This window comes from Jatropha curcas, chromosome 5 (genome assembly GCF_041381405.1).
Source record: "Jatropha curcas cultivar XTBG-Jc1 chromosome 5, XTBG_Jcur_1.0, whole genome shotgun sequence".
In the NCBI taxonomy this organism is placed as follows: Eukaryota; Viridiplantae; Streptophyta; class Magnoliopsida; order Malpighiales; family Euphorbiaceae; genus Jatropha; species Jatropha curcas.
The window spans coordinates 28422763-28444715 of record NC_143155.1 but is presented as its reverse complement, the minus strand read 5'-3'; the positions used below and the strand labels follow the sequence as shown (position 1 = coordinate 28444715).

Genomic DNA, 21953 nt, shown 5'->3' with positions numbered 1-21953 from the left:
AAAAGGAGAAAATAATAAATTAAGAAAATGGATATATAGAAATAAGTAAAGGTCACGTGAAGGAAATGAACAACTGACAAAAACATATGAAGAGGTCTTTTCCTTCTCACCTACTACTTAATTTAAACCAATGTCCTGTCCATGCTTTCTCCCCAAGCCATCAATCTACTGTTGGTATCCTACTACAACTCTCCTACCTTGTACTAAAATTATTAAATACACTCATTCTCATTTTCCAACAAATTACTATCTAAAACATCCAATTATCTAATCTCTATGTTCTTGAATGGAAAATGGTTGCAGGCTTATTGACTTTCCCTTTTTAATTCCATTATAATTGGACTGTCTGCTCAATGCTAAGATCTGAAGAATTAATAATTGGTGCTTGATACCCAAGCAAAATTTAATACTATTCGATTAACCTAATAACAATGAATTTTTTAAAAGCCAAAACGGTCAACAATTCCACTACCCTGTCTGTGATCGAATGACCTAAGGTTACTGTCCCCTCACACGTGACGTGTATATTTGCAAGAGACATGCTAAACTTACAGCACAGTAGAATTTTTTTTTATTTCTTACCGCCAGTAATAAGATTACAAAGCTGACCGCCTAACCAGACCAAACGTTCTTATCATGTTAAAGGTTAAGTGTTAACTAACGTTATTTAATTTTTGCGTGACCGCGCGTGGGAAAAGACGTTGTTTCTTGGGTGCCAAGTCGAATCAGAGAATCAAGCACTTTTACCTCGCCAAGAATGACACGTGTCGAAAATCGAACGTCTGATAAGAGATGCGGCGAGGCGAGTCATATGTGGATCTTTGACTAATTTGAAATTTACTAATTTAGCCAATTAACCATCTTAATGACATTTTAAAATCTAATAAAGGAACAAACAAAATATTAAAAAAATATATGATAATGACAAAAAAAAGAATATTTATAAAATAAAAAAGGTTAGTCCATTTGGATTCCCTATAAAAGAGCGATTCTTAGCCATTTTGACTCTTCTCTGCAACTGAAAACTCCACGAATTTCTCCTCCTTCCTCTCTAAAATATTTTTCTAACCATATGGTAATTTCTAAAATCCTAAAACCAGAGAAGAAGATGAATCCATCGTCTGTAAAGTACAGCGAGCATAAAACAGTTACTAATAAGCTTGTTAAATTTAATGACTCAAACGCCACGAGAATAGTGCGAATTTGTGTTACAGACGGAGATGCAACTGACTCGTCGAGCGATGAGAATGAGGAATCAAGGACTCATCAACGAGTTAAGAAACACATAAATGAGATTCGAATTGAAGATTGTGTTAAATACAGAGCAACTGAAAAGGGAGAAGTAAAATTGGGCTTTAATAAGCAGCAGCAGCAAAGGAAAAATACCAGAGATCAGCGTTATTATCCGGAGGGTAAAAAATACCGTGGTGTTCGACAAAGACCATGGGGAAGATTTGCAGCTGAAATTAGAGACCCATCCCGACGAACGAGAATATGGTTAGGGACTTTTGATACTGCAGAGGAGGCTGCAATGGTTTATGATAAAGCTGCTATACAAATTAAAGGGACGAATGCTTTGACCAATTTCATAAAACCGCCGGTGAGAAGTCCTCCACCAGATGTTGATATTACTAATGGGTATGATTCTTGTAAGGAGGAGACTCACAGTTTAAGCTCTCCTACGTCTGTTCTTAGATTCCAATACAATGAAGAAGGTGCAAATGACGAGAATTGGGAATCAGATCAGGTAAAACAGGTAAAAGATTGGAGACAACCCGAAGAGCTAAGGGAAGATCTTGCCGGTGAAGATTGTTTGGCTAATTTGGGTTTGGATTTTGATGAGTTTTTAGAATTTGAACATCATGCTCCAATATTTTTCGATGAATGTAGTATACCTGACACTCTTTTAAGAAGAGATGATGTTGCAGATATTTCTTTTCATTTAGACCCAGATTTCGGGTCCGTTTTTGGGACGTAGATCAGTATTTTTGGGGGCTAAAGATTGCAAATTTGGGTGTTTGGTAAATTCCGAGTGGAGTTTTGGATAGTTTGCTTTGCTTTCGTTTGCTTTTTTTTTTTTAATATTTATTTTTTAAGTTTAATCCAGGAAGGTGATGGATGTGTGTGCAAAGTTTTGCAAATGCTAATTTATGTAAGTGTAGCCATAATTTTTTCTTTTTATCTTTGTTTTTCCATATTTTTTTTAATTTTTCAGAGCCCACATTGCATTATTTAAGTTTTTCATGAAATAAAAATGAATTGTTTGTTTTTCTAGTGTAAGGAAATAGAGAAATGGAGGGGTTTTGTGATTTATCATAAGATATTTTTGGCTAGCAATGGCGCGGGGACTCAAAAGGGGGTCCCTGCCTATGCCAAGTGGCTTAAAAAAGTGATTCATGTTCAACGGTTGGCCACCTTGGGCACTTGATGACCATACGCTCTTTCTGCGTTTTGTTAGCCATTCTTTTTCAAGCCAGGACTCTAAGTAAAATCCCTTATCTAATGTTTCTTGTGTAAAAGATGTGTATATAGCTCAGTTTGAGAGATTTGAGTGATTATAATGGAGGGTTTAAGGTTTAATGAAGGTTTGGACTAATGAAGCGAACAGAGTACTAATGGATTTGGTCCACTAAAATTGGGCAAGTGGGATACAGGAGAAAGAGTCAAAAGACCATTAAGCAAAAACTTGGGTTTGCGACTGTGGGGCTTTTTCTTGTGATGGGAAATGTTTTGTTTTTGTTTTCTTGGTTTATATTTGGGCACAAGAAACCAGACGCAGAATAAAAAGTCTTACACATAGTAAACACATCTTGGAAAGGGAGGCTATTAGGGTGGTGGGTGCCTAGACTGGAAGACCATGCCTTGCCTTTCTAGAAATTCCAACACATGACATGCCAGTTTGCCTTTAAGGTGAAACCCCGGCGTGCTTTCTTGAATCTCCGGCCAGAAGAGAGAGAGAGAGAGAGAGACTGAGACAGACAGATATGTCTTTTTTACTGTACCTATTGGTCAAAGATTTTATAAAAAGGTTAGGTTAGGTGATTATTTTGTCACCGCAGGCTTTTATTATAGATATAGAGAGAGGGGGCATTGTGAAGGAGAAGTTTCAAAAAAATTAACAGTCAGCCACTTGCAAGTTGCAAGCCTGAAAACAGATCTAAAAGATGTTCAAAATCAGAGACCCACTTGCATAAATTGAAGTTGAAATCTTTTTTTTACCCCAATTGGAATGTATGTATATGTATGGGTATAGTAAACAATGACAAAGGCAGGCCCTCCTTTGTATTTGCAGTGTCTGTGTTTGTGTTTGTTTTTGTGTTTGGTCCCCATCTCTGCTTTTCTCGATGCTCTATCAAGAAAAATAGCAACGCGTTTTGGTTTCTTCTTTCTTCTGCGTAACTTAATGGTTTCTTATTTTTAATTTATATAAATATATATATTATTTTGCATTGCATATCCCATATTTTGGTCTTACATAAGTATTAAATTATGTGCTAGGTAGTCGTACCTTTGTGAAAGACCTAATCATGTTACAGCTGTGGCTTTCAACATATGCCAAATCCGTTTCCATTTCTTTTTTTTTTTTTTTTTTTTTTTTTTTTTTGTCTTCCTTTGTAGCAGTGTCTATCAAATATTCTAACTTGGTGAAATACACCCTTAATTGTAAATCCATGCATTTTACTTAAAAAAAAAAAAATTCATATTATTACTAGTGCAGGGTCTAGACAGCATACTTCTAATGAAGTAGACTTGAATCTTCAAGGGCTCAGCTTTGTTTTTATTTTATGGTTAAAGTCCAATTGAGCATTCATCGCTATGAGATACTTAATTCATGAATCACAACACGGAATTTAAAATTATACTGCGAACCGCAGCCGCAGAAAAAAAAAAAAAAAAAAAAAAAAAGATTGGTAAAAAAATAAAAAAAAATAAAAAAGAAAATCAGGATTTGTTTTGATTTGATTTGATATTTGGTACAGTACACTAACCGTTATGCACGCTCTACTTTTTCTTTACGGCGATGTTAGTCCTTTCTTCATCCACCCACGTGCTCTATATATAAAATCTTTATTTTTATTTTCTAATAATGAAAAGCTAAAATAATTGTAATGTAATTTATGCAGGAATTGTATTATTGTAATCTGAAATTTGTTTATACAAATAAAGATAAACCATTGGATATTAACTCTTAGCCAATCATCCTTACAGTTACATATAGAATTTATCAAAGTTAAAATATAGTCCAGTCCAGTTCTGATGATTCAACTTTCTGTTAACTTTCACTCTACTATCCGTGGAAAATATACAAGTAATTGAAGGCATCATTGAGATCGTGTGAAAAAATTTGGATGTCTCCAATTAGTAAACCAAAGACGGGAGACCCATGAATAAGCTTCACTTCACCTACCGACACAGTGGGAGTGAAGAAAATTTTGATGATAAGACAGTGAGGTTGAGGGTGATGAATCTGGTGCATTTCTTCTCTTCTATGCTTTTAAAATTGTCTTGTTCAGATCTGATTCGTGGGTCCTTGCCCCACTCAGGTGCCAACCTGGTTAGTACTGTGTGTGTTTGGGGTCAAAATTTAGGATAGTAACTGAATTGAGCATGGTCAGTACCGAATAAATCCAACTGCTTTAAAAATGCTTTGTCCTAGCTTAAAATGGGATCCGGCTTTTTGTTGTTCTGTTTGCGTATCAAAGAGTCAATCACTGTGCATTATAATAATAACACCATAACAGATTTATTTGATTATTGTCCTTCTTTCTGATAATGGGTGTTCAAGTTGAAGGACAGAGGGCCGGGAGCCCAGGCGGTTGGGTCAGTTAGTTGAAACTTGAAACACCACCTCTGACCTAACCAACATGCCTCATAAATCAAATTCATGCAAAAAGTCGCTCCGCTTCATGTAATAAGGCTGTATGTAACATTCTCAACTAAGATTAAAGCGATTCTCTCTGTCTCTGCGTTTCACATGCTCCAAATCAACAGTGCTTCGAGTTGAAATTGTTGTTAAAGCCAAATTAAAAAAAAAAAAAAAAAGCTGAGAAAATTTGAGTTTATTATGTAGTTAGTCATTTTATTTTTAATTTTCATAAAATTAGATTAAGAAATGGAGAGGAAAGTGGAAACCTTGTAATGGTGAAGACATGCCTTGACATACACGATGCATGTGAGAAAGGGGATGTGTGGGGTTGTAAACAATACATGAACAGCCAAGGCTTTTAGCACAACTTCCCTTCAAAGCAAACCCCACACAAAATTTTAGAAATAAAAAGAGGAAGGAAGACGGAGAAAATGATTTGTTTTGGTGAACTACCACATGCAATCCATCAAATAGAAAGAGCCCTACCCCTCCATTCCATTACCATATACACCAACTACAAATTCCATTCCATGGCCAAAAAAATGGGAACAACTGACAAACTCTGAAAAGTTGAAATGAATTTTGGATTGGTGTAGTTTTTGATGGAGTTGAAGGGGGACCTCCAGTCTCTCATTGATCGAGCGTCGGCTTTACTTGATGGCCTTTCTCGCGAAATCAAAAACAGTAACAGCTTATGCAATTTGTGTGCGCAAAATGGCCGTTTCGGTGATTTTGCAGATACATCATTTGAGGACAGAGACAAATTGATTTCCATTAGAGATTCACTAAAGCAAGTTCGTGACCTGCTTGTCTTCTTACAGGTACACTTACATCATTAATTACTTTCTCTCTCTCGCTTTCTTCTCTTTTCTGTCAATTAGATTAGATTTTTGATTTTGCATCTGGAGCTGCCTATAATTCTTACTTTCTGGATTCTGAAATTGCAACAGTTATGTTAATTTGTTGGATTCCAACGCATCCACATTGTGTTAATAAAGATATATTGATCTTTAATTGTGCAGCGATTAAGATCTTGGCAGCTAATCGATAGGCATGCAGCGTTTAATCGCTTAGAAGAAAGCAGAACAATTCTTAGAGAAAAAGTGAAAGAATATAAAGGAAGATCGGACGATGCAATTAAAGAGCTGAATGCTTTTGACTGGAGATTGAATGGCAAGATAAAGAACAAGGCAGTTGAAGATTCTAAGGTGAACAATAATAATAAACTGAAGAGGAGGAGAACCGGCCAGTTCATCATTTGTTGTATTAGAATGTTGTTCGAGCCATGGAAATGGCAGAATAAGGCATTTATGGTGGCTGTGAAATTGGCTGTAATTTCAGCAAGCATTTCATCTACGGTTAGGCTTTGTCATGCAAAGCAACAATATTGCAGTAATCCTCAAAGGAAAGTTGTTTCTTTTGTGGAAAAATCATCAACAGTAGTTATACCTTCCCTTTCAACTAGTCCTCTGGATGTCTTTTATGGAAGAGGGTGATCTGGTAATATAAAGTTTTCTGTTGAATATATGTATGTTAATTGATTGATTGCTTCATTCTCATTGCTAAGTGTTTCTTGAGGAGCTTCCTATACAGTTTCAGATTCTTTTGTGCATTAATATTGAATCTCGTTCAAGAATGTTAAATTTTCATCTTCAATTGTAATAGACATGATTTGCTATGTTTTCTGCAATCTCACCCACTAATCCATTAACTCAAAATGATCAGCGGTTAAGATTTTATTAAAAATTTAAAACTTGCGTCTTGATGTGATTGACATCATCGCCTATATTTATTGGCTAATCACTGTAAATTAAAATAACATATATTTTCCTTTTCTTACATTTTCTAGCTAACCAAACACTCGGTAAAGATATAAATCACCGACCAGGATACAGAAAAAGAAAAGTGATTAAAACTAAAATTACTAAAATACTAGCGTAAATGGAATAGTGTCAATAAAGGCCCAACGTAGGCCCAATATTGAAAATTTTACTCTCAGAAACCCAATACTAGCCCAACCTTAGAAGGTTGTCTTGTCCCTGTTCTTTGCCTGCAAGTTCAAACCAATTGGTCCAAGTCCACCATTTTTTTTTTAGCTCTGGATGTCTCTCTATCTCTCTCTCTCTCTCTCTTACGTGTACGAGAGGTATACACCTCAAGCTAATAGGAAGAACAGAGAACCTCCCGTTTGGCGCCCTTATTTCCACGCCACGAATCATCTCCCTCCCTTCTTGTAGAGCCCTATTTCCCATGCAAATTAGAAACCTCTAGAAACTAACTCAACCAAAACAACCCCAACGCCCTTCTATGCCTTTTCTTCTTCTGGAAACAATCTCAATTCTATAACCAAAAAAGGAAAAGATAGTAGCAGTGTCAAACTTGGCCTCTTAGGTCGCAAATTGAATGATGGATTGCCTTCTTGGTAATCCCATAAATAAATAATCGGATGAGGTCTTACATTAAGACGAAGAGAATTCGAAATTTGTATATAATACTGATAAATGGTGGGAGGGTCGAGGCAGAGCCTGCCTTCTTGGATAAGCGCCGCGGCGGCATCCAGAGTCGATATTGATGGGAACGTTTCTTCTGTTTCAGAGACCATGTTTACTTCTAAAGATGCTAATAATAGGGATGACTCCAAAACGGTGTCACCGGATGCCAATTTAGGTTTTGCGGAGAGAGCCTTGTCTGCGGCTGGTGCCGCTTTTGTCTCCGCCATTATTGTTAACCCTTTAGATGTCGCCAAGGTAATGTTATAACTTGCTCGAAATTTTCTTTCAACTTTCAATCTTTATTCAATTTGTATTTTACTTTTCAAGATGCCTTGCATGCGTTATTCCTGTTTTCTTGCTTGTTGTCTCGTTCTGACATTTCCTTTGTAGAAAGGAAATGAAAATGCTTTAGAATTAAAATGGCCTCAATTATATTTGTCGAGCATCTGCTATCTGAGCATATGCTTTTTATACTTAGATGTCATAGTTAGCCTGAAGGCTGCCTTAACTTCTATTTGAAATTTGTCAAAACTTTGCAAGCCTTTATTAGTTTATATAACGAGTGTTGTTAATGTTGAGTCATTTGTAATAGCTGTAAGTAATGAAATCTCTACACTTCCATTGCCCTACCTGCAGACAAGGTTGCAAGCACAGGCTGCTGGAGTTCCTAATCAGGGATTATGTGGAACAGAATGTTCGCGGACAGATATGGTACGCCTACTGCTAGTAAAATTAGTGACACAGGACTGATTGTTATCTGCATTTTTATGAAGAAAGAAAGGAACTTGAAGAATCTTTTGTATGATATGATCTTTCTCAATGCAGCGCTTTTATTTCATTCTGACTGCTGTTGCTTTTGGGTTTTAACCCAGATCCTGTCAGATCTGAAACATGTGGTCTCTGGTTCCGAACCAATGTGTACTTCAGAGTGCAACAGGTATAAGGGAACAATGGATGTCTTCTATAAAGTTACTCGCCAGGTTGGTGGATTTACTGAAGCTAAACAAACTGCTTTTTTCTAATTAATGGATATCTCAAATTATAATGCTCGCCTATGTTCTGAGGAGAAACCTTCTAGTAAAGTGCCTCGTGCTAATTGAGTGGAGAAGTGTACACTTCTACATTTTTCTCATCCTTTTGAATATGTATTGTTATATCAAGGAGCATATGATTTGTAGGATTTTTTTTTTCTTATTAATTTCTTATAGTTCAATTCTTTATTTTTTTATATTAATGGGTATGATTGTTTAGAATGCAACGACAAAAGTGTCAATGCTGAGCCAAGTTGTTTGTAACACATTATTAATATATTACAAAATAAACATAGATTTAAGTTCAGAAACATACTTTTGCAGATAAATTTTTGTATTTAAAATGAGTTCATTTAGGCCATTCCACTGCAAGCATTAAACTTATTTGTTGCCATGATAGTAGGCTTTTAGCGTGGATGCTGCATTTTTTCTGATATTGTTCAATTGTGGTGTTTGTATACTTATTCAAAGGCTTTACAGTGGTGAATTTGTGCAGGAAGGATTTGGAAGACTCTGGAGAGGCACAAATGCAAGCTTAGCATTGGCTGTGCCAACTGTAAGTCTGTTAAAAAATTATGTTCCTTTTTGTTTGTGGTTAAAAAAATTATTTTCTTTTTTGCAATTGTGGTTTGTTCTCATGAAAGAGTGGATGCCTATTAGCATTGCAAGGTAGTTAACATCTTTTATATTTTTTGCTTATGTTTGTTCCTTATTGTCAACCAGGTGGGGATCTACTTGTCTTGTTATGACATTTTCCGGGATTTAATGGAAGATTTTACAACTCGGAATGCTCCCGTTTTGACACCATATGTGCCATTAGTTGCAGGATCAGTTGCGCGATCATTAGCTTGTGTCACTTGTTACCCTGTGGAGTTGGCAAGGACTCGTATGCAGGTATTGGATTTGTTGTTTGGATCCTTATTAGTGTCATTTTTTAGCAAGTTGGTCCTAAACACTTTATCTTAGTGTGTTTTGCCATGTAAAAAACCTTCCTCTGCTGCAAAAGGTGACTCTCATTATTTATACATGTGGTATATGCTGTAGTTTTCAAATGAATTTGGTCTCACTAAGATAACTTGAGGATGCACTTTCTGATATGAATGTGGTTAGAGGGTATTTTTTATTTTAAAATAGATGGTTTTTTGAGGACTGTATCATACAATTTTGCTATTAGCAGCATTGAGAGATGGCTTAAATTCTATAGAGTTACAATAATCAACTAATCCTAGTCTACTGAAGGTTGATCCTGAGAAGTTATATGCATTTATTTAAATTGCAGTGTATCCAAGTTTTATTAGACTGGTCTCTGTTGATTGGCTTCCTGCATTATGAAGTCTTTTCAGCTATTTCTTTGCTACATGCATCGAGAGAGATATATGTTTTGGAGAATTAGTTTCTTTTCAAACTTCTTCTCATTTTAGTATCCTCTTAATAGGCTTTTAAAGAAACACAGAATGCTATGAGGCCCCCAGGAGTCTGGAAGACACTAATTGAGGTGATCAACCCAGTTAAGAGCAAAAACAACCTTCAAAAGTGTAAGTTACCTGATTGGTGTGATTGACCTCTCTTTTAATTCTGATTTGGGTACTGGCTTGGCATTGTAATTGACAGAGAAGAATTATTTTTTTGTATACTTCTTTAATTTCCTCCATGCATGAATTGCTACTGATATGTTATTAATGACAGTGCAAAATTATCGCATTTTATGGACTGGCCTTGGTGCACAACTTGCTCGAGATGTTCCATTCTCTGCAATCTGCTGGTCAACCCTAGAGCCTGTGGGTTTACATTCTCTGAAAAATAGACCTTTATTTTCAAAACACAGTGAATTTGATGATGCTTTCTTTTGTACACTTTCTGCAGATCAGGAGAGGAATTCTTGCTCTTATGGATGATGAAGCCACAGCAGCCAGTGTCCTTGGGGCAAACTTTTCTGCTGGTTTTTTTGCAGGAAGTCTTGCAGCTGCTGTTACATGTCCATTAGATGTTGCAAGGACCAGAAGGCAGATAGAGGTAGTACTCTAAAATGCCCTAAATTTTAGTGCAGATGTTTATGACCTGCCTTTCCTGCTAATAGAAGTTTAAAATAAATTAAAAGACGAAAATTACAACATGAACATATTACGTAGATACATAAGAATAAGAAGGATAATTAGAGGAGGAGGGGCGTGTGTTTTGATCAGAACTACCAATATAGATATGGGTTCTTGAAATCTTAGTTATTCTGATATTCGATCTTATCTGCTTATAAATGGAGAAAATAATAAAAATTCTTCGCAGTTAAAACTCTTAAGTTGATAATCCAATATTTGGTTGTTGTAATAGATGATTCAGCATATATTTAGAATGAGTTGCAGTGGCATGGGCTTCAATTTAGTACTTCTGACAGAAAAAATGATAAAAGTTGTGTCTTTTGGATAAAATTGAGAAATTGGGGAAAAAATTAAGGAAAAAAGTGAAAGGAACTCTGGATCATATAAAGCATGGATTGATTTCCAAATATTATTTAGTTGCCTGAGTTAAACTTTTAGGTTGTTACCGTTATGATTTACCATTTATTCTGTTTGTACAAATAGAAGGATCCTACGAGGGCATTAAAGATGACTACAAGACAAACATTGCTGGAAATCTGGAGGTATGTTATATTCTATACTTCTTCATCTTCTATGGAATACATCTTTTTTTTTTTTCGGGTTCGTTACATTATTGGTGTCTAAACTTTTCGATTTTTGCTATTTTGGTGTCTAAACAGAAAAATTTTTCAATCAAATGTCTAACGGACAAAAAAAGTTTCAATTAAATATTTTTCGCATATGTGGCATGCCGGTTACTTTACATTTGGCTCAAAAAAAAAAAAAAGAGAAACCCATCTTGTTTTTCTCCATACCGGTTATTTTTCTTTCCCCTCTCTTTTTATCTTATAATGCTAAGAAATTATATATAAAATTGTGAGTTAGCTGTCTGTGGATATTTACAGTAGTCAATCTTGAAACGTTTCTCTGCCAATAATTATACTTTTTATGTGAATAGAACTCAACGAACATCTTAAAAGTTTCATTCATACACGTGAATAGAATACATTGAAGATAACTGTTTATGTATTTGAAATTGAGGGCCATATTGTTATCATATATGCAAGTGTCAATGACTTGTGGTTGCCTGATTTGTCGTGCTAGTTCATGGACTGATACATTCAAAAGCCAAATTAGGAAAGCTCTTAACTCTTCTTCTTTATTTTGCCAACTGTTTGTTTCTCTTTGGACTAACTTCCATGTGGAACAGGGGTGGGGGGATGAAAGGATTGTTTGCAGGAATAGGTCCCCGTGTGGCTCGTGCCGGCCCTTCTGTTGGAATAGTTGTTTCCTTTTATGAAGTTGTCAAATATACGCTACATCATCATCAACACCACCGTGCTACTAATTAAAAGAGATATATTTCTGATTTCATTCTGTTTGTCAAAAAGGCATAAGAATGGTGGTGATGTTCCTGCCATTCTGGTGAATTTGGTTAAAGGCATTATCTGTGAAATTGTAAATATTTCGACAAATAACAAATCCCCTTTTTTAATGTTTCTTTCATAATTCAAATTCTTTCCGTCTTACCCAGAGGTGTCATGATTTTTTCCTCTTTCTTTTCTGCCCATTTTGAAGTTATAATTTGCAATGCAGCTTTTATATCGTTCAAAATAGATTTTTTATTATTTTTTTTTAAATGTCGTAATTTTTTAGGCTGTAAAATTTGTTATGTTCTTGTTTCACCCTCAAGATGCCAATATTTTCAAAATCAGATTTCTCCTAATTTTTCTTTTTGAACAACTTTCGAACCATGACGTAATTCACTTCAAAGAGGAAAATTCCGAAGTAACCGAGTCGAGATGAAGGAAAGCTAGGAGTAATCTTGGTCCAGGAAATAAATTAGAGCAAATTGGGCAGTGAGATTACCCACGCTCGTTTTTCTTTTTTATTTTTTTTTTTATTTGGGCTAGGCTTGCTGAGAAATGTCATATTCCAAAGGAAAGTGACTTAAGATCCGGAAATCACTTTGAACAATGCAGTGGTCAGTTCCACATTCACCCAAAAAAAAAAATTGATAATTTAGATTTGTTTTTTCCCTCCTTTGATCTTTATTTTCGCATCAGCCTCTCCTCACCACAAAAGCTGGCGCATCACATGGCATTATTCTGCTGAAAATTTGTAGTTCCCGCAAAAAAGTGAAAAATGAAGCTAGATCCTTATCAACAATCAAGCAATTCCCTCTTCATGACTTCATCAACTCTCTAAAAGAAGCTAGTTGCATTTGCATAACTCAAAGACACCAAACTACAGCTATAAAAAAAATAAAAAAAAGGAAAATTGGAACCCAAACTTAGTGACCATTCATAAGGATTGGAAAAATGAGCAGGAAACAGAAATAAAAACTACAAGTAATGAGTAATCAACCACAACATGACAATCCAATCCTTGAAAATAAATGCCAATTATCCACAGCAGACAACAGATTCCCGTTCGACACTCATATTAATTACAGTACTATTAAAAATAATCAAATCCATCTTTCTAAAGTCCTACAGTGCAAGCAAATTCAAAAGAAACCGTAAGAGGAGGAAGCATCCAGTGGATGAATGAGGTATGTGAGAACCAAAGCCACCAGCATCAACACGTATGCAATTCCTTGATCGATAGAAGTTCCTGTAACATACAATTTATAATCAATTACATCTATATTACATTACAGGATCAGAAATGAAGAGGCAGAAGAGGAGAAGAATGCCATTAAACTGAAACGAAAACGAAAATGGCTTTCAGGATTTCAGATCTATGAAACCAAATACAGAGAAAGTGAAAGGAAAAATAGAATAGAAAAGCAGAAAGAGATCTAAAGAAGCAAATATATAAAGCAAGAGCTAAAGCAAAAACGAGTAAGCTTACCATCGCTGGCAGGAGCAGGAGCAGGAGCCTGGGCCTGAACAGAGGGCGAGAAAATAACGAAAATGAGAGTGAAAGCGAGCAAAACTCCAGCGAAAGACCTTGATGAACCAGACATTGCCATAATATTGTTTACTTTTTGTTTATAAAGTTGAAGGCGATGGGGTACAAGGAGAAAGACAACAATGTATGTGAGTCGTGGAGAAAGAGATAGAAGCGAGAGAAAGAAAGAGATCTTGTTGAGGAAGCTGAAGAAAGAAGGAGAGGGAGAATTTAAATAAACAGAAGAAGTTTGCGATGGGGAGAAATCCAGCAGATCACGATGGGTAAATACTAATCAAAGATTTGAGACGTTTGTTTGTTTTGTTTGTTTACTAGTTCCGTTAGGTAATTACAATTCTACTGTGTTTGGTGTGGGGTCCACTTTAGATTTTCTTCCTTATATTATGCCGAAACAACAACAATGCATTATGGGACATTTTAGGAATTTAAAATTTTTTAATTTTTTCTGAGTCAATTTCTTTTATGGCAATGCCATGTGGTCGATCTTTTTAATTCTTTTGGTTACAGGCTGTCAGCATAGTTGTCGCTGACTCATTAGTTCCTCTTTCTTACCTACTAATCTATTCTCTCTCTCTCTTGTAACGGACTTAACGGCTAATTTCATCACTTTTGTAATATTTTGAAATGGAATGGAAGGAGATCCGCAACGAATTTTCAAATTCAAGTTTCAGAAGGTTATCATGGTTTGACGATTATTATCGAGGTTGATTTTTTTGTTTGTGTTGCTGTTTAAATTTGACATACCTAATATGCAAATTTCGATGATTTAAACCTCTCTAATACAAATTTATTTAGTTCAAGACATTTTTAAAAATTATCAAGTTAACTATCAATTTTATAACGATTCAAAAAAGGAAAAAAAAATCAATTTTATAACAATAGGAATGAGTTTGCTCTAAACAATTGTTAATGACGAATTGGTGCTATACCAACGAAAAGATGCGAAGTGAGCTTGACAGAAAGACAACCTATGACAACCCAACATTCTAAAATAATGGATTAACATAATAATTTTGTAAATAAAATAATTGGTTTTTAAGTTTTCTCTTTCTGAAAGAAAATGAAAAACATATTTGGTAAACGTTGGCCTGCTCTAATAATAGAAAGTAGAAACCCCAATTCGTGGCAAACCATTTGGATGGTTTCCAACTAGGCCAAAGCGAATAGAAGAGAAAATAACTACCTAACATATTTAATAAATGATTCATGATATTAAATTATAGTACTACATTTTTATTTGGTATAAAATATAGTTTATTAATAATTGCGCAGAAAGGTCAGTCCAAAAAGGATGCCAGCTGGGTTTAAAAAAATATTCCATCGGCTCAATGTGACATTGATGCAAGGGATCCTATGATTTCATCAAACTCACCCGGTTCTGTAGTCAAAGGCTCTTTGATGTCTACTGGGATGCAGTGTGGAGAGATAAAAAATTTATCGAGCAGGAATAGAAAAAGAGTAATTTTAGACTTTTAACAAATAAACATAAAAATACCTATCAGTCTTTCAAACCCTCTTCTCAAACAACCCAATAACTTTACCCTACCCTTAAAAGTCCCAACCCTCTTCTCAAACGAAATTCAAAATTTGCAATGCGTTAACAGGTACATGAAACTAATCACTTTGGATTATCTTTAACGTCTCAAGCAATGTACGCGCAAAGTGAGAAGCACAAAAACCATTCGACAGAATGTATTCCATAATATCTGTGGACTCGTACACTACCACCACAAAGCCACTCAGCAGCACGGGTAAACCATCACATCATGTTTAAGCAAAAATGTGGACATGATAGTCACTACCTTTGCCAAAAAACACTGTTAGACCATTCGCAGCCTAGCACATATGGGACCACGTATCATGCTGCACATGTTATGTTGCAAGATACAAGGTGAAATGATGTAATAAATTATAAGAATAATTTTATTCATTTACCCCCCCCCCCCCCCCACAAAAGATACAAATACCCTCTAGACCCTACGAGATCCAAGCAATAGTTTGGTGACAAGTATTGCTTGTATTCCCTATCAGATGCCAATCAAACATTAAACTCCGTGAAACTTGATACAGTGGGATTCTGAATCTCCATTTTGCCAATGAAGATTTAGAGGAAGAAGCTTAACAAAATCAAACAGCCAAAAAATTAGCACACCACAAACCATCAAGCTTCCCGCGAAACAGGAAGAATTCTGATGTCAATCTGTCTACATTTATTTACAGCCAGTCCTCCAGTGTGCATTTAGCACCATTACTTCCTGTAATTGGGAATCTTCAAAGCAAGTTACATATCTGCAGGAAGGGAAAATGAACAAAGCAAAAAACAACTATTAGAGTAAATCAAACGGACAAGATGCTAGAAAACCTTGCTATGAGTTTGCATACTCTTGCTATTCATAAAAATTACTCTATAATTTATGAGTTATGTTATTGGAAGTTACAAATTGCAATATATGCTTTAGTAAGTCTTTCCATATCAACAGAAGCAGCCCCCAATCCAAGTGAATTAAATGCCAATATGTATTTTGTATAATTTAACTAGTTTTGCTCATGAGAACACATAGCAAATAATAGCCCAAGCAAGTCCACAGAAACATAGTCTTTAACTTACTATGTTCAAACTGCTAAATTTGGATCCACAGTTCCTGTAGCATTGCCTTCTCCAGTTAGAACGTGGTCAGGATCCTGCGTTAGAGCATCTAGTTCTCAGCATTTAGCAAGATATGAAATAAGAGAAGAAAGGACCAGCAGAGTTTATACCTCCATTCCCCATTTGATATAATCTGGAGATTCACAGGCTTTATATTCATCAACCAAACTCTCAATTATGTCCCTTGATTCATCGAATTCAGAAAGATCATTGTCCTGATCACATTTTACATCGCATCAGATAATGAGGGCACTGCAGCAATTACTCTTAAAAGGTATGCCAGAATCCATAAACAGATAACAGGACTTGAAATGCACGACAGCCATAGTGTAGGTAACTTACAGCGAACATTGGGAATTTCCGGTAATTATCAAGAAAAGCTTGTTTCTTTCTAAGCTTCTCATATTGGCTCAAACATTTGCTGAATAGGTGCCGGATGCTAGTATGGCTTGCTAGCATGAGACCACTTACCTATAAATGCAGCATGCATAAGTTTACTGTTCCTCAACATTTGAACTATCATTCCGATAAACAAAGCAAACTATCTTACAAATCCTCACAAAATTCAAATAACATGTGCTAAAAAACTTTATGCTCTTTCAAAAATTTTAAAGAACCATATATCAAAATGAACATATGAGATCAAGTAAAGACAAGACAAGAAATAGTGTAATACTCTGTGGGCGGTTTGGACATATGGAGACTTTCTTGACAGAGCAACCTACCAAAAAACAAGAAACATAAATTGAATCAGATATTGGAAGACAGAATGCTGAAAATATTATTATTATCATTGTTAAGAAGAACCTGTATACTAGCAGGGCCCCACTCAATGAAGTTCACAAGCTTTCTTTCACGAATCCTTTGCAAGCTTTCATGAACCTGATAAAAAAGTAGGCAAAACAACAATTCTGAAATTGTTTATGAGAAACATAGATATATTACTTCCACACATGAATTTCCAAATATAAGAAATAATGCAGCCGGCCTTTCAATAATCTTCAAAAAGCAACATGTAAGAAGCAAGACGCATTAGGAAAGACAAATGAAACCTAAATAAGCTAAAAACATTTACCTAAAGCTAGAATAAGAAACAGGTTATCTTACTACTTACACAAGTTCTGCCCAATATGCAATAAGCTAACAAGTCAAATGTTGGGAAGGATAGATCTTAAATAGTAACAGTCAAGCATCTCCAATAGTGCATAGAGAAAATCCAGAAACAAATAAAATTTGTCAGTTAATAACCAAAACACCTGGTTTAAACACAACAATTTGAAAAGGAAGTTGGCGCAGGCCCAAAACTTTATCCATTTTGTGAAAAAGTTATTGAAGGTTACTGTCACATGTAAAATGGATAGATGAAAGTGGCAATAGGAGTTACTGAACCACAAATACAGATAAAACCTCCTTATAAAACGCATTCCTAATTACTAGAAAACATAATCATCGTTTAATAAGGAACTTGCCTGTCGATGAAAACATTGCACTAAAAAGCTCATGAACAGTGTAATATTCTTACCTGAGTAGGGTCCACTTCTCCTTGAATGATATTCAATATGGAAATGTACTTTGCTTGACTGGCTTCTTTTGTTCGCGCATAAGAGGACACCATAATGTTCTTCGTCTGCAGAAAGTACCAGAATAAAGAAAATGCTTAACAGTCCCCATTGGATGCATTTACATGTGAAATTTCTCACCTGCAGAAGTCTCCTCATAACATCCAGCACAGTAGTTTTACGAATCACATTAGCCTGCCAAGACATTTTAATTAGACTTCCACATTATCAGCATAATATACAAACAACAGATATTGAAAGAACATAAGCAATATCATGAGATCTAACGAACTGTTTCATTATGTAGAACTCGGCTTCAGTGCCCCGAAAATTCATGAGTTCAGAGATTCTAAATATTGGCCAATCAAGACTTTGCATTAATTACATAACGAATCATGAAAATATGAATGACCCAAAATAAGATCATAAAAAAAAGGTATTAAGAAAACAATATCAGGTCAGAATCTTACCTGGCGCTCAACTGTGAGTGGTGTATATCCTGTCATAAGAAAATGGCATCTTGGTGTTGGAATTAAAGAGGCGAGAAGACCAACCAGGTCATTGTTCATATATCCAGGATACCGCAATGTTGTTGTGCTTGCAGACATAACAGTAGAGACCAAAGAGTTAGTTTGAGCAAATGTAGGATTTGACAGATGTAGCCGTTCAACAGCAATTCTATTCAGTGCAGTGTTGTCAAGAACAACGACACAATCAGCATTTAATGTCAGTCTCTTGAGCGTTAAAAGTGAGTTGTAGGGCTGGACCACCACATCACTTGTCTCCATTTGGTTAGGAAATACGCTATATGTCTGAACCAACTTTTTGCTGTAGCGATCATTCAGAGTTTCCAACAGATATGAACCCATACCTTCATCATAAAAGAGAGAGAGCACTTAACAACACATTAGAAAGACAGCAAAAACATATGTTTGAATTCCATTGCTTAAATGGTACTAATTGCATGAAAATCATGTGGCCACTAAAGTGTATGCAGTGGATTTCAAAACCCTAATAAGAAAGAGAAAAAAAAAAAAAAATCCAGTGAACCTGAGCCTGTTCCTCCAGCAATTGAATGGCACAGAACAAAACCCTCAAGGCTATCACTTCCATCAGCTTCTCTATCAATCATGTCCATTATATCCTCTTCGACTCCCTTCCCCTGATCACCAACGAACAAAGAAAATCCCATATGATGAACAAAACTTCGTCAATGATAGTAGCACCTCAACATTGACCTTTAGGGAAACCAAAACCTTTGACTCTGGACAACCACAAATAATATGGAGATATTCATAGAATAGGGAAACCAAGCAACAAACCTGATGATATCCACTTGCCCAGTTATTTCCAGCACCACCACCGTGATCTGAAACAAAGATGTTCTCATGATTGTATAGATTTCGGTATTCACTGTTTTGTATACCATTGATTACCCTGGGCTCTAAATCTATTAGTAAAGCTCGTGGTATGTAATGTTGATCATCAGCTTGATAGAAAAACACATCTTTCCTGTCACCTCCCTAAAGCACCATAGATTAAAGAAAATGATTAAGAAAAATCCTAGGTTAATAGCACCACATAGAGTAATGCTTACCAAAATTTTTGCTGTCAAATAGCTGAACAAGATTGCAAAGTTTCCAACTACCTATAGCACCACTAAAAGAAATACTGACACACATGCGATATCCAACAATTCTCCAAACATTTAAAACAAGATCTGCTTCATTATATCAATCTCACAATTGCCCAAAAAAAATCTTATTAATAAAGCTTTAAAATGAGCCATTTATAACTGCAGACCAAACTGTACAATCCCACTCAATTCAACAAATGACTTCCAGCTAAATGAGAAGGTTACCTGAATTCCCTCAACCACTTTGTTTCCCAGTAAAACATCCTCCGTGGACAGATAAACGAATATAATTTATAGACAAACGGAATAAATGACAATACAAGTAGTTTCAAACTATAAAAAGTACCAAAATTAACCTAGATACATATTTGTATCAGTACTTACTAAACGCATAGCAGAAAACCACCACTAGAAGCAAAACCCATTACATAGAATTCTTAGGAACCGCAAATTAGCGTCCTAACCTAATGGCGCAGCCATTCAGCTGCTTTAAGAAAACTGTACCCGCTCAGCAATAGAGACTAGTATACCTTCTAGCTATCAAATTTCTCAGCAAATAAGCAGAAAAAAAATACATATGAGAAAGTGGAAAGTGATGGACCTGAGTAGCGAAATCCTCGAGAATGCCATCTTTGCTGATACCATGCTCGAGGCAGAGCTGCTTCCAGAATTCCATTCCGATCTGGTTCCCGCATTGTCCTACCTGCAGTGTGATGATTTCTCGAGGCATTCTCTCCTGTTTCTTATCTTCCTTTTCTCGGGAAAACTAGGGTTTCGAATCAGAGACAAATGTTTTTGTATCTGGCGCGTACTGTATTTAAAAAGTAGAGAGAAGAGGGAAATTAAAATGTGGAAGGTGAAATTCGCGAAATTTTGACTTACGGGCACTGTCAAGGCCTTTATATACAGTGAGCACTGGAGACTGGGGTCTGGGGAGTGCCTTTGCCGCTAGATTATCACCTGCGACTAGTAATATCGTGCACACAGTGTGTCCTTTACTTAAATGGGCCGGGTATGTAAAACTCTTTACTAATGGATTTGGATTGGGCCCTCTAATTGCTTTGGGCCTATTCAATTACACAAAATTTTCCATCTCGTAAACATGGACCATTAATCTTGTGTATATATTTTCAATAGTAATCGTGGGTTTGCAATGCAAAATTAGAGATGTTAAAACCGTTATCTCGCGAGTCTTTCATAATAGTATTAGTATTGCTATCTCGGGGTACCCTCCAAAATAAATCGGAGATCAATAAATCACCATAGGTCTGCTATGGATCTTTCTATATGTATGTAGATTTTAAAGATGCATACAGAAATTAGTACTTCCAGGATTTGTAACTTGAATTTTAGTAAATGCTCAAATACAGGTTTGAAGCTTGATGGATGCGGATAGCTTTGCGGCTTTGCGGTTTTCACATCCTCTTAATATTCCAAAAAAAAAAAAAAAGAAGAAGAAGAAGAAGAAGAAGAAGAAGATCAATTGTATCTTGCTTCATTAGATGAAGATAGAGCAGAAGTTTTCTGGATTTTTCACCCTCCTTAATATTTCGGAAAAGGAAAAATATATAACAGAAAAAAACATAAAGAGTATTTTTTTTTTTTTTCTCTTGGTGGTAGATTATGCTTTTAAGCACACAGAGCAGTGTACAGTGCTTTAAGTATAATTTAAGTAATGCAATCCACCAATTCTTCACTCACAAACATCAAATCAAGACATTTAAACCTCCTATCTCAAACTAGACACTCAAAATTCCCCGACATACAGTTCTACATGTAACTAGCTGAACATAAGCGCAATTAACATTAGATTAGTTGTAAAATTCAGTGAGGCCAAAGAAAAGCTCCCATGGCGAAATTTCTTTTGTGCTCAACATCTCCAGTAATAGGCAGGCCATACTCTTTGAGCAAGCAATCAATCTTCCACTCTGGCATCTTCCGGTACTCTACTTCGGTGTATCTCGGGTAGTGCAACGGCATCTGAAAGTACCCACACCGATCCTTTCCGTGCTTTCCATTCGGTTGGCTCTCTATGTTTGTAGTTGCCCTGGCTACTGACTCCATGTTTAGTTAGTTTTTGCCCAATAACTAGTCAGCTTGTAGGTTGGGGCAAATACAGCAAGTTAGAGGGGTTTTATAGAGGAAGAAGAAGGCTTTAGTTAACGTGTATGGGCATTGGTAGGTGAGATTTAAGAATTGAAAGAAAGGAAGACTGAGAGGGTGGAATGTGATGTGGGGTAACTAACATTGTCGAGGTAATGCAATATTGCAAGTAATTACTGAGAAAACAATGCTTCTCTCTCTTAATAATAAGATTTTATAATTGCTTTGCTGCGCTACGTGTTAAGTACTCCATTGGTTTTAACTTGAGAGAAGAAAATAACGGTCCAAAGAGAAAGAACAGCTGGCTATGGCAAAATCAGACTACTCGACTTGATAGTTATGGACTAGTACCAAGATCTAGTCCTACACAAGCGGGCGGTCTACGCTCCGTAGAGATTTTTCTGTCCTTGACTCGTAGGTCTTGACACCAGATTAGATTTATAGTTCTTTCAAAGTGATTTATTTGTATACACGAAGCTAATTATGGTCAATTCAATGGTGGTTAAATAGTAATAAATGAAAGAAATAGGGTATTTTTGACCATTCAACACAACCAATAACAACAAAGTCTTAACTCCAATTAGTTAGGTTAACTATATGAATCATTTTTTCCCAATACCGGCTCCCATC

The 21953-nt window shown here is 35.8% G+C and overlaps 5 protein-coding genes across 7 annotated transcripts; 3 read left to right on the top strand and 2 right to left on the bottom strand.

Moving 5' to 3' along the window:
- The first annotated feature begins 1001 nt into the window (after window positions 1–1001).
- On the top strand, window positions 1002–2181 carry LOC105642888 (ethylene-responsive transcription factor CRF6). The gene is given in 2 exon segments (XM_012227872.4): window positions 1002–1961; window positions 1964–2181. Coding segments are annotated over 2 exon segments (951 nt in total). The 5' UTR covers window positions 1002–1072; the 3' UTR covers window positions 2026–2181.
- A 3026-nt stretch (window positions 2182–5207) lies between these two features.
- Window positions 5208–6562, top strand: LOC105642887 (uncharacterized). The gene is made up of 2 exons (XM_012227871.4): window positions 5208–5688; window positions 5890–6562. The coding sequence occupies exons 1-2, from the start codon at window positions 5470–5472 to the stop codon at window positions 6361–6363; spliced, it is 693 nt and encodes a 230-aa protein (XP_012083261.1). The 5' UTR covers window positions 5208–5469; the 3' UTR covers window positions 6364–6562.
- A 419-nt stretch (window positions 6563–6981) lies between these two features.
- On the top strand, window positions 6982–11991 carry LOC105642885 (Mitochondrial substrate carrier family protein). 3 transcript variants are annotated; one of them, XM_012227869.4, is made up of 10 exons: window positions 6982–7614; window positions 7996–8070; window positions 8232–8339; window positions 8887–8946; window positions 9114–9284; window positions 9826–9925; window positions 10077–10168; window positions 10254–10403; window positions 10970–11025; window positions 11673–11991. In XM_012227869.4, the coding sequence occupies exons 1-10, from the start codon at window positions 7369–7371 to the stop codon at window positions 11812–11814; spliced, it is 1200 nt and encodes a 399-aa protein (XP_012083259.1). In that variant the 5' UTR covers window positions 6982–7368; the 3' UTR covers window positions 11815–11991. The 3 variants fall into 3 exon arrangements, with proteins under 3 accessions (XP_012083259.1, XP_012083258.1, XP_020538493.1); XM_012227868.4 differs by having other exon boundaries at window positions 6985–7614; window positions 10967–11025; XM_020682834.3 differs by having other exon boundaries at window positions 7548–7614; window positions 8871–8946; window positions 10967–11025.
- Window positions 11992–12742: 751 nt separating this feature from the next.
- Window positions 12743–13641, bottom strand: AGP16 (arabinogalactan protein 16). Its single transcript, XM_012227870.4, has 2 exons — window positions 13319–13641; window positions 12743–13078 (listed from the first exon to the last, which is right to left on the bottom strand). The coding sequence occupies exons 1-2, from the start codon at window positions 13437–13439 to the stop codon at window positions 12972–12974; spliced, it is 228 nt and encodes a 75-aa protein (XP_012083260.1). The 5' UTR covers window positions 13440–13641; the 3' UTR covers window positions 12743–12971.
- Window positions 13642–15041: 1400 nt separating this feature from the next.
- Window positions 15042–20158, bottom strand: LOC105642884 (tubulin gamma-1 chain). Its single transcript, XM_012227867.4, has 12 exons — window positions 19822–20158; window positions 18907–19107; window positions 18635–18746; window positions 18055–18455; window positions 17726–17779; window positions 17548–17652; window positions 16833–16907; window positions 16702–16746; window positions 16368–16496; window positions 16136–16240; window positions 15987–16060; window positions 15042–15667 (listed from the first exon to the last, which is right to left on the bottom strand). The coding sequence occupies exons 1-11, from the start codon at window positions 19948–19950 to the stop codon at window positions 15992–15994; spliced, it is 1425 nt and encodes a 474-aa protein (XP_012083257.1). The 5' UTR covers window positions 19951–20158; the 3' UTR covers window positions 15042–15667; window positions 15987–15991.
- Window positions 20159–21953: the final 1795 nt, after the last annotated feature.

Coding starts and splice junctions, on each gene's coding strand:
- LOC105642885 (XM_012227868.4), top strand. CDS start 7,369: ATGGTGGGAGGGTCGAGGCAGAGCCTGCCTTCTTGGATAAGCGCCGCG. Junction 8,071..8,231: donor AATGTTCGCGGACAGATATG/GTACGCCTACTG, acceptor GTTTTAACCCAG/ATCCTGTCAGATCTGAAACA. Junction 10,404..10,966: donor GGACCAGAAGGCAGATAGAG/GTAGTACTCTAA, acceptor TTGTACAAATAG/AAGGATCCTACGAGGGCATT.
- AGP16 (XM_012227870.4), bottom strand. CDS start 13,439: ATGGCAATGTCTGGTTCATCAAGGTCTTTCGCTGGAGTTTTGCTCGCT. Junction 13,079..13,318: donor TCCTGCTCCTGCCAGCGATG/GTAAGCTTACTC, acceptor TGTATGTTACAG/GAACTTCTATCGATCAAGGA.
- LOC105642887 (XM_012227871.4), top strand. CDS start 5,470: ATGGAGTTGAAGGGGGACCTCCAGTCTCTCATTGATCGAGCGTCGGCT. Junction 5,689..5,889: donor ACCTGCTTGTCTTCTTACAG/GTACACTTACAT, acceptor TTAATTGTGCAG/CGATTAAGATCTTGGCAGCT.
- LOC105642884 (XM_012227867.4), bottom strand. CDS start 19,950: ATGCCTCGAGAAATCATCACACTGCAGGTAGGACAATGCGGGAACCAG. Junction 18,456..18,634: donor TGCTGGAGGAACAGGCTCAG/GTTCACTGGATT, acceptor TTTATGATGAAG/GTATGGGTTCATATCTGTTG. Junction 17,653..17,725: donor TTATGAGGAGACTTCTGCAG/GTGAGAAATTTC, acceptor TACTTTCTGCAG/ACGAAGAACATTATGGTGTC.